The 16,257-nt window shown below is 40.0% G+C and overlaps 1 protein-coding gene across 2 annotated transcripts in view; it reads left to right on the top strand.

Moving 5' to 3' along the window:
• The window catches only part of MBD2 (methyl-CpG binding domain protein 2), a 41,496-nt gene that overhangs the window by 5,477 nt on the left and 19,762 nt on the right, over window positions 1–16,257 (top strand). For both annotated transcript variants that reach the window (XM_087772733.1, XM_087772734.1), the window contains exons 2-3: window positions 7,563–7,722; window positions 14,494–14,631. In XM_087772733.1, the coding sequence (XP_087628859.1) occupies window positions 7,563–7,722; window positions 14,494–14,631 (298 nt within the window). The remainder of the gene's footprint in view (window positions 1–7,562; window positions 7,723–14,493; window positions 14,632–16,257) is intronic.

Raw genomic sequence — 16,257 nt, 5'->3', positions numbered from 1 at the left:
TTTGACAGTAAGATAAATGCCAGAGAGTTTCCAGTGACGGTAGAATTAGTTTAATTCTGTGTGCTTTTTTTTTGGCCCTTTTTTTAAAATTTATTTTTAGGGAGACCTTTATCTTTAAAAATGAGCAAGTCATGACTTCCTGAGTGATGCTCAGTTGTGCTTGTGTTATACGGAGGCTTATTGGTTTCTTGTTTCCAAAGGTAATTAGAGCATAGAACAAGTCCTAATAGTGCGGTCTAAATTTCGAGAATGTACTTCACCTTCTGTGCAAGAAAACACTCGCTGCCATTACCTGCCTGTTAATTTCTTGGTGGTGCTCCTATCATATCTTTTTTTCTGCAATGCACCCTGGCCTTCGTTGAGGAGAATTTTCAGTTGCCACCTTGTTCTTCTCCTCCCTTCTGAAAGTCTGCACCTTTTCTCCTTCACCGCTCAAAACTGTACTGCTTTTCTGGACTTAAATGAAAACCAGCACGAGGGCAATGATAATAACAAACCAGTTAGCCCAGGTTTTCTTGCGTAGGCTTTCTCTGATGATCTTTAGGTTTTAGTTTGAATATTTTGGCTGCCTCTTCTTTTGCCTGTTGGAAGGAGAAAGTAAAAAAGAAGTTTAAGTGGAACGGGCGTTATTTTGTATTTCCACGGCTCAAGTACTTGCATTGATCTCTGAAAATGCACGGCAACAGTCTCCCCTACTTAAGTTTGGGGCAGCTGGTTGAACCATGCTGCCTAATAGGGTCTTAGGATGTCAAATAAATTTATTTTCTTTATAGGGTGAATTCATCCCTGTACCAAACCATCGTAATGATTATTACGAAGTCATAGTGGTAACTCTGACTTCATTTTACAAGGGCACCATGAATCAGTCCTCTGTCCCAGCAAAGGAGCTCATCAGGTTGTTTAGAAAACAGAAACAGATTCCGATAAATGAATCCAAAATATTTCCACAAATAGAAGATTAAATAACAATCTGGAAATTAACCTTTTGCAGTTTATTGGTGTCAATTGCTGTTGGTGATTTAGTGTGGTGGTATAAACTATATGTAGTATTGTGTAAAAAACATATTTTTGTTGCAAGTGAAATTAGATACCAAATGCTGAACCCCTTTGAAGGCATGGAAATTTATTATGTTATGCCATTCACGTAGTGACTTCTTTACCGAATCTTTGAACACCTTAGAGTGTGCGTTTGAGTATTTGCAAACAAATCTTTCAGGAAAGCTATCTCCAGCAGTAGAAGAGCAATTTTGATATCGTGGTGAACAAGTCTGCCGCGTTCCCTTCGAGGTCGGCTACCTGGGAGGCTTTAGTCAGCAGCTCTCCAGTGTTAGGTTCCCTTGAACGGAAGATCAAACAACTGTGGGATTTCTGTGGTCTTATTTACGATTGCACTGTGAAACGCTCGGATATATTTTCAATCTCCTTACTTTCCTGGGCTTCGTTCCCAACCTGTGGAGGGGAGTGATTGGTAGAAATACTTTGCCTTGCTCTACCTCTGTTAGGTAGCCAGATTAAGATGTCTTTAGTCTGAGTTGCCTTTTCCATTTAGCATTTTTCTTCCTCTTCGTGGGTGTGTGGCTCTAGGTCAGACTACAGCCTGCCAGATGGGGTCCGGAGAAACGGGAACCGTGCAACTGTTGGCCACCTTGGATAGGTGACGTGACTGATCGGTTTAGACTGACCCTGCAGTGCTGTAGTAGAGGGTGTAAATAAATACTAAATTAAGGGAATGAATTGTAGTTTGAATAGCCATGAGATCACACCTTCTCTTTCTTCAGTTTCTTCTCATTTCAACCACTGCTGCAAAACTGTGAAGCTGGAGCTGCTTTGAAAAGCCAGACACTTGAAACTTGGAGAAGGCAGCCTGTTTTCCCCGTTATCATCTGCTGTTGGAGCATCTAGCTTGCTGTGGTTGACATTCTCCTCAAAAATCTGTTTGATGGGGAGGGCCAGCAAGCAAAAACTTTAAAAAAAAAAAAAAAAAAGGAAGTTTGCCAAAATGTTTTTGAAAGCAACCAAACCCAGAAATGTCTGCCAAGAAGATCAGTGTTTTAATAAGCCACGCTACTGTCTTGCCCGTAAGCTTGCTGTGCATTTTGAACTGGGGAGGGGGGCAGATAGGCGAGTATCGAGGAGGTTTTGCTCTGCGATCAAATTCAAGGTAACTTCCTTGTACGTTAATTAGCTTGCTCTGCCGCTTCACAGGAAACATCTGAAAAGTGGGGGTTTTTTAATAAAGTTCCTTGCGAGCTCATTATACAACATAATGACCTCCAGCCCGCTGAGAACTTCAGTTTGTGTAGCATGTGAATTTGCACAAGCGTATAGCTGGAGGTGAAGGGTTGTGTTCTTCATTTAATCTTGTATAAAGTCATTTGAGCCTTGATAGTATCACGGAAAGAATAGTTTGTAGATGTTATTGCACGTCACCTCTTCTGAGGTGTGCTGGTTTTTGGTAACTGGCTATGTCAAAAAACGTTGTACGGTGTTTAATTTGACCGGATAAAGTGCTGATCCACGTGTCAGCTATGGTAGAACTAAGTCAGGTGCACTAAATATAATATTTCTCTTTGGAAAAAACAAAACCCAGAAACTTCTAACTGAAGTTCACACATTTTTTAAAAAGCTTTCGAAAGTTAACTGTCTTTAGGTAAGGCTAAATATTTGTGACTCTTTTAGTTAGTGCTTATAAAAGTAACAGTGTGACACCAATCTGCTGTTGAAATTGGATGTGGAGATATTCCTGTGTAATCCCGCATTGATCTTGCAATCCTAAATTGTCTCAGTGTTGGGTCGCGCTGCAATTTCGTCCGAGCAGAGGCTCCGCTGTGTCACAGCGCCCTGAAAGAGCGCTTTCACTTGCTGCTTCTTGCATGAAAGAAGTCAGTGTAAAATTAAGGAATGTGCAGAACATGTGGATGAGGGCAAATTTTACTGGTTTCGCCCATATCTGTGTCACATTTCCTTAAAATAACGTAGTGGTCCGCACTTCTGACTTTTGCAGCAGTCGAAATTTTAGAGTATGTGAACTCGGAGCAATGCATTTTAAAAATCCTCTTCAGCAAGTGTGACTTCGAAGTCTGAGTTTCCTTCAAGGTCCCTTTCGGTTTGACTTCTACGATATCTCCAGAGTATCATCCAGCGTGCCTTCTCAGAGAGAAGAAAGTGCTTACTTCTCCTTCTGTCTTTCTTTTCTACTCAAAGCTAAGTTTGAACTTAAACTTGGTTTTAACACCTTTAGGAATTAAAAAAAGAACATGCTGTTTCTTAGTTTCAACCAAGATGTGCAAGTAGTAGGCTTTTATGTAGACGTACTGGTTTAAATAGGTTCTATAACCTCACTCTTTTCCATTAGTGCATACTAATTATTTAATAGATGTTCAAATAAAGCCTCTGCAAATAAGCCTTTTATTTGACTTTTACCTCATGGAGCTTTCTCTGCAGGTAAGAGAAAGCTTTGCAGCAGGAGCAGGTTAGAGATCGAAGATAATCTGGGAATGATTCAGAAATTAAGGTATGACTTTAGTGATTTGACAGCCTGCACTTTCAGGGTAGAAAATGGAAACAACTACAGGACTGGCAGTGAAAAAAAAGGAATATATGTGAGAACTAATCTAGGTGGGGTGGAAATAAAGTTTTGAGTTTATTCAATTCCTTCCAGCTCGTGTATTGATCTCTCTCTTAGAACAGGGGGAAGGTCTGACATATGAACTGACGAGTCTGGAGGGCGTTAGAAAAAATTGCAGCCTTGAAACTGAATGGAAGGCCAGTGGGTGCTTTGTTTGCCAGCTCCTGAGGTTGAACCAGAAGGCTTACAGAGCATGTGCTTTCTCCAGTATTTTGACATCATATGAACTTGTTGAAACTCTGAAATGAAGAGCAATTAAGGATAGGGGCTTTTGTGGAAAATGGAATGAAATGAAATGTAGTTTCCTAGTAGAATTCACTAGATTTTAGAGTTTGTGCCAAAATAATGTTCTGAAGTGAGCAGAAGGAATGCTACTCAGTCTGTCGGACTTCAGTGAACTGCGCTTTCAATTGTGTGTCCTTAGATTTCACTGAAGCCGGAGAATGGAAAATACTACAGGTTTTGTAAGATGGTTAAGATATGGGGTAAAGAGGAGACAATAATAGGTTATGATAAAACAAGGGCTTCTTGGTTGTCGTAAGCTACTAATGGAGTTGCATGGATGATATTCTTGGCATCAGTCTGTCATTAACGTCTGTTAATTTGGATGCGCAAGCGGCGTGCGCTGTTTCATACCTGGGACATCATCAGAACAAGTGAGGATCAGAAAATAAGCAGGAGAAATTGGGTGACCTCGAAGATAAGGGGATGATTCAGGATGAAAATAATAAGGAATAGAAGACTATGCCCTTAAGGACTAAGAAAAAGAATTTCTGCTTTTTGTCAGAGAGGGCAGATGGTTGGTTCACCGCTTGGAAAGAAAAGACGCATTAACAACAATATGAATGTAGTGGGATGCAGAGGAGCGACACATTTCTGCGGGGACAGGGAGGTACTGGGGTCCCTGAGTGCCGGCTGGAGGCAGCAACATCTGGAAAAGGAGCAGGACGATGAGAAGGCATGGCGGAATAAGGGAAATGTAAAAAAAGTCCAGAATTAGTACGTGACTGAAGTGGGAAGCAAAGCTAAGGCGGACGGATTCCTCTCTGCCGGCCTCTTTTGTTTGCTCTTGTCATGTCAGGTCAAGGACAGACGGAGCAAGTCTACCGTCCTTCACACCAGTGTGGGAAAACATGGAAGCAAAAGCTATGGGACAGAATGTCAAACACTTTTTACTATAAAAAAATGCCTATTTTCAGTTGCTTCTTTTTTGTCTTGGATTATTTTTTATTTTATATATATATTTTTTTAATCTTGGCACAAAAATGCAATCTTTAACACTGAAATTAAGGTGAAACGAGATATTTTGCTGATGGATTGCAGTCTGTCCCTGCTAAGAGTTTCACCGTTAACTTAGATGGTAGATTTTGTGCTGTGGGTTGAAACAGCCTTGAATACCAGCCCTGCCGATGATCCATGCGGATACTAATATGAAATATTGGATCATTGATTTGCTTTTGGATTACTGAACAAGACAAACAAACAAAGACAGCCCCCAAAATGTTAGATGTGTAAATAATAGAATTCAGGAATGTTGGATGCATTTATGAAGTTTGCTGTTATTTGTGAAATCTGTTTTCGGAGTTCTACAGGAAGAATTTTTAGCGAAGCTGGGCTGATAACTGCTCACTGCTGGAATTTTGGAGTCCTCTGAGGCGTACGTGAAGCAGTTCTCTCCAAGGAACCTGAAGAGGAAAGCTAGTAAAAAGAGTGCTGTCTTGATGACGCAGTCTGTTAGCTTCTTACAGAAGGTGGTGAGATGAGAAAAATGAACGCATGCTTCATCTTCGGTACCGAAATTAGGATATAATAGAAGAAGGTGTAGGATGTCAAGGTTCTCTATCCTTTTAGTAGTTACTTAGCTATGGATTAAAATGACCGAGTATATACAGGTTTTAATTTTTAAAAAAAGTGTCTGGAACAGAGAAACCGACTTCAGGTTTGCTTGTAGTCATTGTTTTCTTTCATTCAGTGTTTTATGTTCATTAGGAAAGCTGGGAAAGCAATTCCTAACAGGAGGCCTTATTCAGTAAATTCAGTCCTTCCAGTCTGTTAGGAAACAGGGACATTTAGCTAGGCAGCCAGCCATTCTTGAGAAGGTTTAATCCTGAACTTTTCCTACAGGTGCCTGAATAGGAATGAAAGACAATGGGTCAGATTATTTTAACAGCACATTTACTTGCCGCGCGAAAGACTTGCTCCGTCTCTGACCTTCAGTGCGGAATTCTTCCTACTGTTAACAAGCCAGGGTGTTAATCTCCACTATCTAAAATAAAACGGGCGTTGTGTTTAGTTTGGCTTAGAGCGCAGCTTCAATTCTTGGTTTACGAGAAGTAGAAAAGAGTTTTGTGGCGGGGTGTGTGTGTACGTATGTGTGGTGGGTTTTTTTTTTTCCCTCCCACGCCCATCCTTGAGGAGGTTAGCTTCAGATTGTGATCTGTTTTAAGTCTTTTTCTCCCACCCTTTACCTCTTGTTAATTATGTCTTTCCATATTTCTGGATTCATTTAAATGACTTTGAAAAATGTTTGGCTTAATTAGCTTTTTTCCCCGGAATTCAATACATATCTTTCCATGGGGAAGTTCTTGCCTCAAGGTGTTTTTAAGCGAAAAAAAAAAAATTTTTTTTTGAAAAGTGAAGAAAACAAAAATCTTCAGTAGTTTTCTGCAGAAAGGAAGTGGCGTGAAAAACTCTCTGAGCTCAGTTAACCTTTTGGGTTTCAGCAGTGGGAGGATTTCGACACTTGGCTTGTTTCGTGGGATAGAAATTTGCATTAGGCCAAGGGACTGTTGGCTTCACGTGACGGGTATTTAGCCATTTTCAGGACTGTCTATACTGAGAGGCTATCACAAACTGGTGTTGCAGCCTGAGTTTCCCATAGCAATTCTTGATACTTGATTACCTGCCGAGCTTTTAAGTCTGGAGGCAGCACCGTTGTCCCTTAGAGTGAAAAGAAAGTATAGAGCTTCTTGTCAGTAAGGTGCGTATTAGCGGTGACTTGCACGCAGGGCATGCAGACCGGTTAGTAAGCGTACACGAAGCCCTGGTGACGTTGGTGAAAATATTCGTGGGTTAAATGTATATTTAGTGCAGCCAGTGTGCGCACAATGCGTGTGACTGTGTTCGGGACGCTTGAGAACGAAGTAGAGATGAGGGGATAGAAAGTTCTGGGATGTAAAGATGGGTTGACATACCACTTCCTTAGGATAACTGGGCATTGGATATTTGCTGATGTCACTCAAAAACGTCAGATGGGACTTTGGGGTAATAATAATTCCATAATTCCAAATGAATTCTAGTGTAAATAACTGCCCTACAATTGATTTCATTTGTTATGGTGGGATCTATATACACGATTGCAGCTTCGGACCTGTTTCCTACTCTGCCGCATCTTGCTTGCTGCTTGCTTGCTTGTTGCTCAGTTGCTTATCTGGCTTTGCTCACCAGTCTCAGTGGCTGAATAGCTAAGAGATGTGACGGCAGCTCGAATCCTAGTTCTGTGCATCTGCGTAACGCCTTGCTGTTCGAGAGCTGAGAAGGGTTGCTGTTGAGTCTAGGCTGGCCTTAGCCATCAGTTTAAACCTTGGTCTTTACATTTGTGCAGAGAGGGTCCCGCACTTGGCCGCAGGCCGACATTTCTACTTGTTATACTGGAGTTTGGGTTAGCTGTACCGCTAACCCAGCTTCCCACGGTGCAGCGTACCCTAGCGTCCAACAGCCCGACATAAATGAAATCCTGTGCAAAGGATGGGAGCGGATATGCAGAGGTTGGGCAGGTATACCATCGCTAACCAACACATCAATGAACATGCCACATGGAATAAAGATAACGGAAACTTTTTAGATGTTTAACAAGGTATAAAACCTGTTATAAGAAGTCAAGGTTGTATCCTCTTGTACAACAAAACATACTAAAGTGTTTTCTTCTTTTTAGTCCAAGTGGTAAGAAGTTCAGAAGCAAGCCTCAGTTGGCAAGATACCTGGGAAACACTGTTGATCTCAGCAGTTTTGACTTCAGAACGGGAAAGATGATGCCCAGTAAATTGCAGAAGAACAAACAGAGACTAAGGAATGATTCTCTCAATCAAAATAAGGTTTGTTAGTAAATACTGTGTTTAAGGATATCCTAAGAATTTCCTTTCCTGTAGTTCATTTAGCAATTTCTTTTCTGCTTAAAGCAGTCCGCTTCTAAGATGTACATGTATGTTTAATTTTTAGTAGTGGTAGAGACGTAACGTTATAAATAGAAGGAATACTCTGCTACTACGAAGAAAATATCAAGGTGAGGTTAAGCATGAATCAAAAGTTTGAGTAATTCAGGAGCTGGCTTGGGACTAAGAACCTCAGTGCTAGTCATCTACCTGAATGATATTCTTCTAAATGGGAAGAGTTAGGACTGTTGACACCAAGAGATTCTCCTGTGCAAGGCTTCAAATTGCTACGTTCATCTTCCTGTTCTGAGATGAAATAGTTCACATTTTTAACGTCTGCAATATGTGCCAGGAAGCTTGTTTTCTGAGGCAAATGTATTTATCTGTACAAATCTGGATGTCTGTGTACAGCTACGTAGCTTAACAAGGCCAGGTGTTTTTCTGTTTAAGATTGGGCCTTTCTCAATTGATCTGATTGTTCTCGTGTTGCCTGTTTCTTTTTGCACAACAGTGAATACTGAAGAAAATGTGTATCGTAGATTAAAAATAAAAGGCTGAAGCATACAGAAGTGAAACAACTGATGTAGCACCGAGGGACATGACAAATAAATTTAGCTGACTCTCAGACAATATGTTCCTGGACAGACTTTAGAAAGCTCACACAACAGTTTGAAAGGATTTCTGTAACAACCTGCAATGTTTTCTTTTTAAAGTGTTTTATTCTTCAGGATTTCATAACTTACAGTAGTGTGTGCAAATACCTAACAAGTTATAGCTATGTCTTGTGCACTGATGATGTTTGTCATTTGCCGTTTGTAATGCGAGCCACACATTTCGTGCTGATTTCTTTTTATTTAAAGCATGTGTTCAAATTATTTAACGTTTTCTTCCCACAGACATAAGGCTTTCAAGTAATATAACGTTTGAGGGTAGTCCAAGGAGAGGTTTTGGTTAGGCTTTTTGCGTGAGCAGAAATTACAAAATTTGGTGTCTAAAATCTAGATGAGTCTGTGCTCACTTTGTATTCCTGTGATCTTAGATTACTTGAGTCTTGCTCGCAGTAACTCTGTTAAATAGCTCTGTTAATTTTTTTCTGTTAGAAAAAAATGCCTTGTTTTAGATAAATAACATTTATTATTTCTAAGTGACTGAATCTGTAACTCAGGAGCTTTCAAGAATTTCTGCAGCGTTCCTGAGACAGTTAAAAATGAGGTCTCAACTTATTCCTGAATTTTAGGTTTTGTTCCCCAGACGCTGAAAGAGATTGGTTGTAGTTATCTTCTAGTCCTCCTCGCAGCTGTGCTGCTGGGGGGCCGTAAAAGACAGACTTGCACAGGCAAGTTTGTGTATAAACTTGCTCCTATTTTATGGGTTGTTTGTTTTTGCACAAACAATTTACCACAAAGATTCTAAATTCTTTGGCTCCCCTTATGTTTCAAGAAGGAATATCAACATATACTTGAGTCGTCTTCCTCGGACGTGTCTAGGCAGTTAGATTTCTGCAGCTGGTGGATGGAAATGCCGTCTTGCCATACGTCTAACTGTTGAGATTCTCATCGTTAGCGGACCAGAACTCAACGTCAAGACCGACATACTAATGCCGCCTGGCTTAAAATGGAACTGAGGATAGTATAGGCTAATGAATGCTCTTCATTTTGTGATGTTAATGTACAACGGCGTCAATGGCATGGAAGTATTCTTCTAGCAAAATACTTATCTCCAGTCTTAGCATTGTGCGTTCTCACTGACCTTTCAGTATTGGCAATAAAGGCATATACGTGATAGGGTTATTTACGGTAGAGCCGCAGGAGGAGTTTTGCTTCAACCTGTTCTAATCTTGCCATTGTTTTCTGTGTAACCATTTTTGTATTTCACTTGCAAATTGAGTTACTTGATTTATTTGAAGCGCTTTTGAAGAGGCAATGAAATGAGGAATACAATTGAATATGAATCCAGTAGATACAGCATACTGCTGTGCTTATCAAAACACGCTTATCAAATCTTTCTGTTGAAAAGCAACGTAATAGAGACTACTGGTTAAACGTGCTGGCTGGTTATAAGTGACTTCTTAGGTTAAAGGATTTGAAAGGCCTGGAAATACATTGTTTTTAAAATGTATTTTTAAATTTTAATTTTTAAAGTGCCTGGGGAACATTGATGCTTCTGGAAGTACGTGTCTTTGGAAACGTAGCGGACTGAAATCCTTTTGGACACTGTTGTTTAGGAGTATAAAATACTCCTAATGAGTAAAAATGAGCAGGGAACATTGATGTTTCTGCTAGCTGATACAGAGTAGGAAGAGATTTGGTTTTGTGATAGTAGTCAAGCAATGTGAAAGCCCACAGTACGTCTGTGTTTCTGAAGGCTGGAGTTTTGTAGGTGTGCCTCAAACTGAATATCGTGAGCTTAATCACCATCTGAAATGAAGTCATCTTCACGGTGTCTGACCGTTTGATATATGTAGATAGCGTCTTCCATCCGGGAAGCTCAAAAGAGCTTTCTGTTCTTCAGGAGAGGTGTTGGTTGTAGGGATCTTTGTTACTTATTTCCATTAGGATGTCCTGGAAGCTTTTCCTTTGTCACGAGTAAATCTTATGTATGGCTGGCTTACGATTTGTGGTGAAAAAGAGTTTCTCCGACTATCAGTCGCTTCCTGTTAACGTGTGATCATTTTTTTCCCTGTCCATCTGAAGATCCGCAGGTGCTGGAGATGGGTGAGCTTAGCAAGTTTCTGTACTAAAGAGTTTATTTCTGTTGTTCAAAACTCAGTGCCGCAAAGGAGGGACTGTTTATTTAGGATGAGAGCAGAAAGCCCAGATGTGACTATGATTAGAAAGGAAATAAAGTAGGAAAGTAGTAAGATTATAATTACAGTACTTAGGAATTGATCTGTTCTTAGTTTAAACAGTTTATCCTAATGCCCACCTTCTAGTATGTAGCCTCGATATAAAGTATATGGGACGTCTAGCCCTTGAGCCTGTATTTCCTGCATAGTTGTAACTCGTCAGGTTTCGCTTTCATTCTGGGGGCCGTATCATTAACGTAGCTGAATTTTCTTCATTTCTCACGCTGCCTGAAGAAATCTCCCTTTTTATTTTTCTAAGTTTAAGGGATTTATTTTTTAACTTCTCTTTAAGTCACGTTACCGGCCAAAAGGAACCTGTAAATAATTTTCATGAACTCGAAACAAAGACCTTTATTCTTGAAAAGTTTGCCAAACCAGATTTATCCCCCATATGGCAGATGGCTCTGTAATATTATTGGGTTTGTCGGTTTTAATAGCTATTTTACCGCTAACACTGATGCCAGTGCACAGAACGCCCTGAGGGCATGGCCTTCAAAGCTTCAAATACTACTTTGAACTTGATGTCACAAGATCAGGGAATGAGAAGCTTGTAGGATAGGCAAGGTCTATCAAGGTTCTGGTGTGAATTAAGTTACGTGGTGTGAGGAAAGTTCATTGTCAAAATACTTTGTGCAAATTTAAGTAGATGTGATTACTGTCTAGCTCTGGTTGGTGATTCTGTGCTCATCAGAGATGCTTTAATTATAGATGAAATATATATAGGAAAAAGTCTAACATTAGACTTAGGATTGTCATCAGCAGTGGGGAAAAAAAAGAGCGCCCATAACCAGTATCCACCATGCAAAGCACGTGCTGAAAGCAATGACCAAAGTAGCTGGAAGTATTTTTCTGGTGGACTGGGACTACCTGGGGGAAACTTTCAGGAGAATTTAAAATTAGGAGAAGACTGATGTCTGGATTTATTTATAAGCTAGATTCTCACTTTTTCTTTTTATAAAAAGGTCTTAACGACTTCTGTGCTAACTGAGTGGTCATTTCTCTGGTTGGTTCAAACTATGAAGTGTAATCAGGCAGAAGTACCTGTGCCCTGTTGCCGTTTGCTCTGGCCACGGAAAGCCTGGTCCCAGTTAGACGAGAATCAGCAGCGTGTTAGGGATGGAGCTGAGGATGCGCTGCTCTTCCCATTTGAAAGCAGTAATATTGCAAGACGTGGAGACTGGTTAGTTTCTGGCTGCAAGTTTATAAACCAGAAATGATAGGTGCCTGAATTTCTGAGGAAAACTTCCATTGGAATTTGGGGGTTTAGCCTTGTAATATTTTAATGAGTTAACTGCTACCTGGAGATGATGAAGAAAAGGGACCTATAAAATAACAAGGTGTATTTAAAGGAGTGGTAGGGATAGAGACCGGTGATCAGAATCGCTTCCATTGAAACGAACACATTTCTGGAACTCTTTCAGAATTCACCTGTATGTCCTAGCGTATTTCTTCTGTTGGTCTGGAAAACTGGTTTGGTTCTTATGAGAGGGTGAGCAAATCAGTATTAAGCAAGGATCCCCCAAATGGTGAGCAAATCAGTATTAAGCAAGGATCCCCTGAATGCTGCAGTGCTAAATAAAGGAGTGTATGAATTGAGTCAGACTGTTGAATAGCTAAGAAAATGCATACTACTCTTGATCAATCACCTTCTTTGCCATCTGCATGAAAAATTGAGGCCTGAAACTTTAAAACTATCCCCTCATTTAGATTATGTTGAGATGCCTGGATAAATATGAAGCGTCATTCTGTTGCTCCTTCCTATCAATTACATTCCTTAGAATTACATGGAGGAATTCCTCATTTTTTCTGCCAGGAAGGATCTAACAGTGCCGTGTCATCCTGGAGAGGCTACAGAAGGAGGCTCCTCCCTTGCCTCTCCCCGTACCCCACAGGTGAATCAAATAGTTGGATAGGAGCAGCCAATACAATAACCGTTGTAGTGTGTAAGGATGTACTTTGGGATTAAGTGGCTTGCCCGTAGAATGGTCTTCCTAAGGAAAATTACTTTCTGCGGAGTGCGGAGGTGATATTCTCTTTATTGCTAGTTCCTAGGTTATGCACTGTACGTGTATAGGAAGAATGACTTCACGCTCCCTTTCCCATCAGCCATCCACCTTGCCGTAACAGAGGTGTGCTAAAATACAGGGCATTCTGACGATGGAGGAGCTATCCTGTCAGATTGCTCTAGCAGAGCTCTAAAAGAGGGATACGTACTTTTAAAACAAGGATTTAATCTGAGACAGATGCAGCGAAGAGAAGGCTTATTGCTTGATAAGCCTAACCCGCTCGCCGTATTTCTAATTTCATTTTTATACAGATTATTACAGAATATCTGTAGTCAGTATTTTAACTTTCATCACCTGGAATTCCAGAACGTTCAGCTTAGGAACGAACGGTTTTTAAACAAGCATGTGCTCTCTGGTTCCTAACATAGCCTCTTTTACGAAGTCGTGTAGTCCAGGCTGTGTCATCTAAATGCGGAGGATTGGCAGATTGAGATTTCATTCCCATTTCTAAGCCCAAGAGATTGCTTTTTTTCACAGAATTTGGAGTCTAAGTAAATCCTAATGAAAAACTCTTTTAACGTGATCCTTGGATGGAGTCTAATGTTGATGCTGACTGTGTAACTTCTGAGCTACGATCTCACAGCTAATTATAAAACTTCTGAGATCTGAAATATTACGTAGTAACTTATTATTCTTCCTTTTAAATGAGTAGAAGTAAACTTGCAAAAAGCAAAAGCCTAATCGTTTTTCTTTATTGGAAACCAGATACGGCTATTAATGTGTTGAAGTGCTTAGCACTGGCCTGCAAAATAGGGAACATGCTTTTTGATACACGGTCATTGGGAAAATACGTGTCATGGGATATTTATTTTGAGTGTCTGTCTTGTGTGGATATAATCACATGTCTTCTCAGTCACACCCTTGTATCCCTGGGGGGAAAAAAAAGAGGGGGATTATTTCATTTCAGTTGTTAAGAAAGTATGTCTTCAGGACTTGGAGGAAATGGGATTGCAAACAAAAAGCTGTAAGGTGCTGTTCTGTTGGCACAGCACTTCAAACTGGCAGTCTGCTTTTGGACAGAGAGACGGATTTAGAAAAGCTGGAATGGTGTGCAGGTGATGCTACATCTTTTTCTTTCTTCGTCAGTCTTGGGGGTTATGGGAGAATTCCATTCCCCCACCCCAAATTCTTGTGGGGTTGTTGCTACGCAGCGGGGTTCAGGCACTCCAAGGGCCTAAGGGTTTGATGTGTGACGAGATATTATTGGTAAAGTTACATCTGATGCCTGGGAATCGTCAGTTCACAAACCTGATAAAAACTAGCTTTGCCAAAAGACTTTGTTAAAGTTGATACAGTTTTAATTTCATTCCAGCATAAACGACGGCGCTTCATTAAGAATCGTTTGATATAGGAATTGCTTAGGAAATTTGTGACCAAAGTTATGTAGGAAGTTGCTGTTCTTTAAGACCTGGAACTCTAGAATAAACTGTTGGCTACAACCGTATTTTCGTGAAGCTTTGGAGGTTTCATTTTGACATCTGATGGTGAAGCTCTCTTTTTTCAGAATGTAACTCACTTGCACAATTAACTTATATATTTTAACGAAAGGAAAGATGGACTTTCAAGCAGTTTGAGTCTCCCCAAGAAGGTGAAAATGTGTGGCACCAGTTCAGTGGTACATTTTTTTTTCTCTTTAAAATGGATGACTGCAAAGGTTAGTTAAGTACAGCATTTAAGGGAAATCTTTACTCCAAAAAAAGACTCCTTCTTTTGCACATCAGTAGAAGAGGATGAATCCAATGTTAATTTGTGTAATTTTTCTGTATGATTTTTGTTAATCCACTTTTTTCCTTTTTCTAACAGGGAAAACCAGACTTAAATACAACTTTACCAATCAGACAAACTGCATCAATTTTCAAACAACCAGTCACCAAAGTTACCAATCATCCTAGTAACAAAGTAAGATCTGATCCCCAGCGAGTGACGGAGCAGCCCCGACAGGTAAGAATTAGCCCGTTGCCATTGTTACTGCTCAAAAAGTTGAAACAAGCTGAAAATGTGCTTGTTTTCAGCCGTGCTTCAATTACTGATGAGAATTCCTATCTTGAAGGTGTGTAATACTTACAGTTTTTTAAAAAATATGGAAATAACAGTTCACATGGAGATGAATTTTTCTTAATCCAAAACTTCATTCATATTTGATTACCATATTCCTCTCAAAATTCAGATATATACTGTACTGTCACAATTCGACATCAAATATAAAAAACAAGTGGTGCAGCTTCTTCATAGAAGTTTCTAAAAGACACAGTTATCATCAAGAAGTAATATCTCTCTTCTATATAAAAGAACTTTGTGGAAAATCAAGAAAAAATTGTATTTTAAATCCCTCTTTTTCACTTTAACACTACTATAAATACAAAACACAGTAACAAGCTCATCTGACACAAGTTCTCCTTCAGCTGCTTTTCTTTGTATCGACGACAGATCGCCTGTTCACACAATGCTTTTTTGGTTTTGGTTTTTACGGGGAGGAGGGAGCTGAGAAGAAACGGAAATCTAGTTAACGAATGAATGACCGGCTAGGTAACGTATAGTGGATTGAGGTATTGTTTTTAAGTCTGACTTGTATTTTTTGAGTCATAGCATTGCTACCATCAAATTGAAACACCATATTCTATCTCAGCAGCGCAGCGATGAGAAGAAAAAGCAGAGGCACGTTCAAATTTTTGTGCACTCATATGTCACTAACTTTTAACAACATTTCCTTTGAAACTCAAGCTGTCTCTAATATTGCACTTTCAAACATCTTGAATGCTGTTCACGTAAGAAATAACATGAGGAATTTAGACTGTGCATCCTCTAAATTCAGGTGAGAAAGAAAAAGAAGAAATATCGAGCCGTATTGGATCATCTTGTTGAGATGTCTCTTAGCAAGATTTGAAGGCCTCAGCTAACCTCACTGTTGGTCCCATGAAGTTCAACAGGGGCCATGTAAGTGTATCGCATTCAGATCTAAAAGATGCATAATTGCATGTGTCTATTGATTCTCTTCACGGTCTTTGGGTTTTCCTTTTGAACTACTACACCTTGTGCATCAGGAATTTCCTTTTGGTCGTGTCTGTTGAACCAGTAATAATCACCAAAGCGTATGAAAGTTATGGCACCTTTGTGGCAAGAGCAACGGATGTCTGGCGATTCATATCTTGATGGATTCCAAAACCCTTTCATGCTTGCCTATTTCCACCCTCTTTTCTTTCTTCCAGAATCTTTTCTTCAAATACATAGTGACTGAAATCTTCGGGAGTGCATCCCTTGTCTTTTGAGAATGACTATCCGGTAAAGATTTGCAGAATAGGCTCTTTTCAAACCCCCCCAAGTTAAATCTTTGCCTCCTTAAGATAGGTTCCAACGGTTTAAGCTATAGCAAGATCTTTAAGAAATCGTTGTCTGCTGATCACTGTGTCAGCGTTCTTTTCCAGTCAGATTCCTTCCTCCTTGCTTGCAACAGTGCATCTTTGGAAGAGGACGCTTTAAAGACTGTTCTTATTCTGTATTGACATACTTCATTTGGAAGAAATGGTAGCTCTGTTTGCATCGAACGTGGAATAGGTAATCTTTATATCT

Source organism: Nipponia nippon, unplaced genomic scaffold (genome assembly GCF_047370975.1).
Source record: "Nipponia nippon isolate SJK-2023a ecotype South Korea unplaced genomic scaffold, ASM4737097v1 scaffold_37, whole genome shotgun sequence".
Classification (NCBI taxonomy): domain Eukaryota; kingdom Metazoa; phylum Chordata; class Aves; order Pelecaniformes; family Threskiornithidae; genus Nipponia; species Nipponia nippon.
The sequence above is the reverse complement of the archived record's forward strand: the minus strand, read 5'-3'. Positions and strand labels throughout refer to the sequence as shown.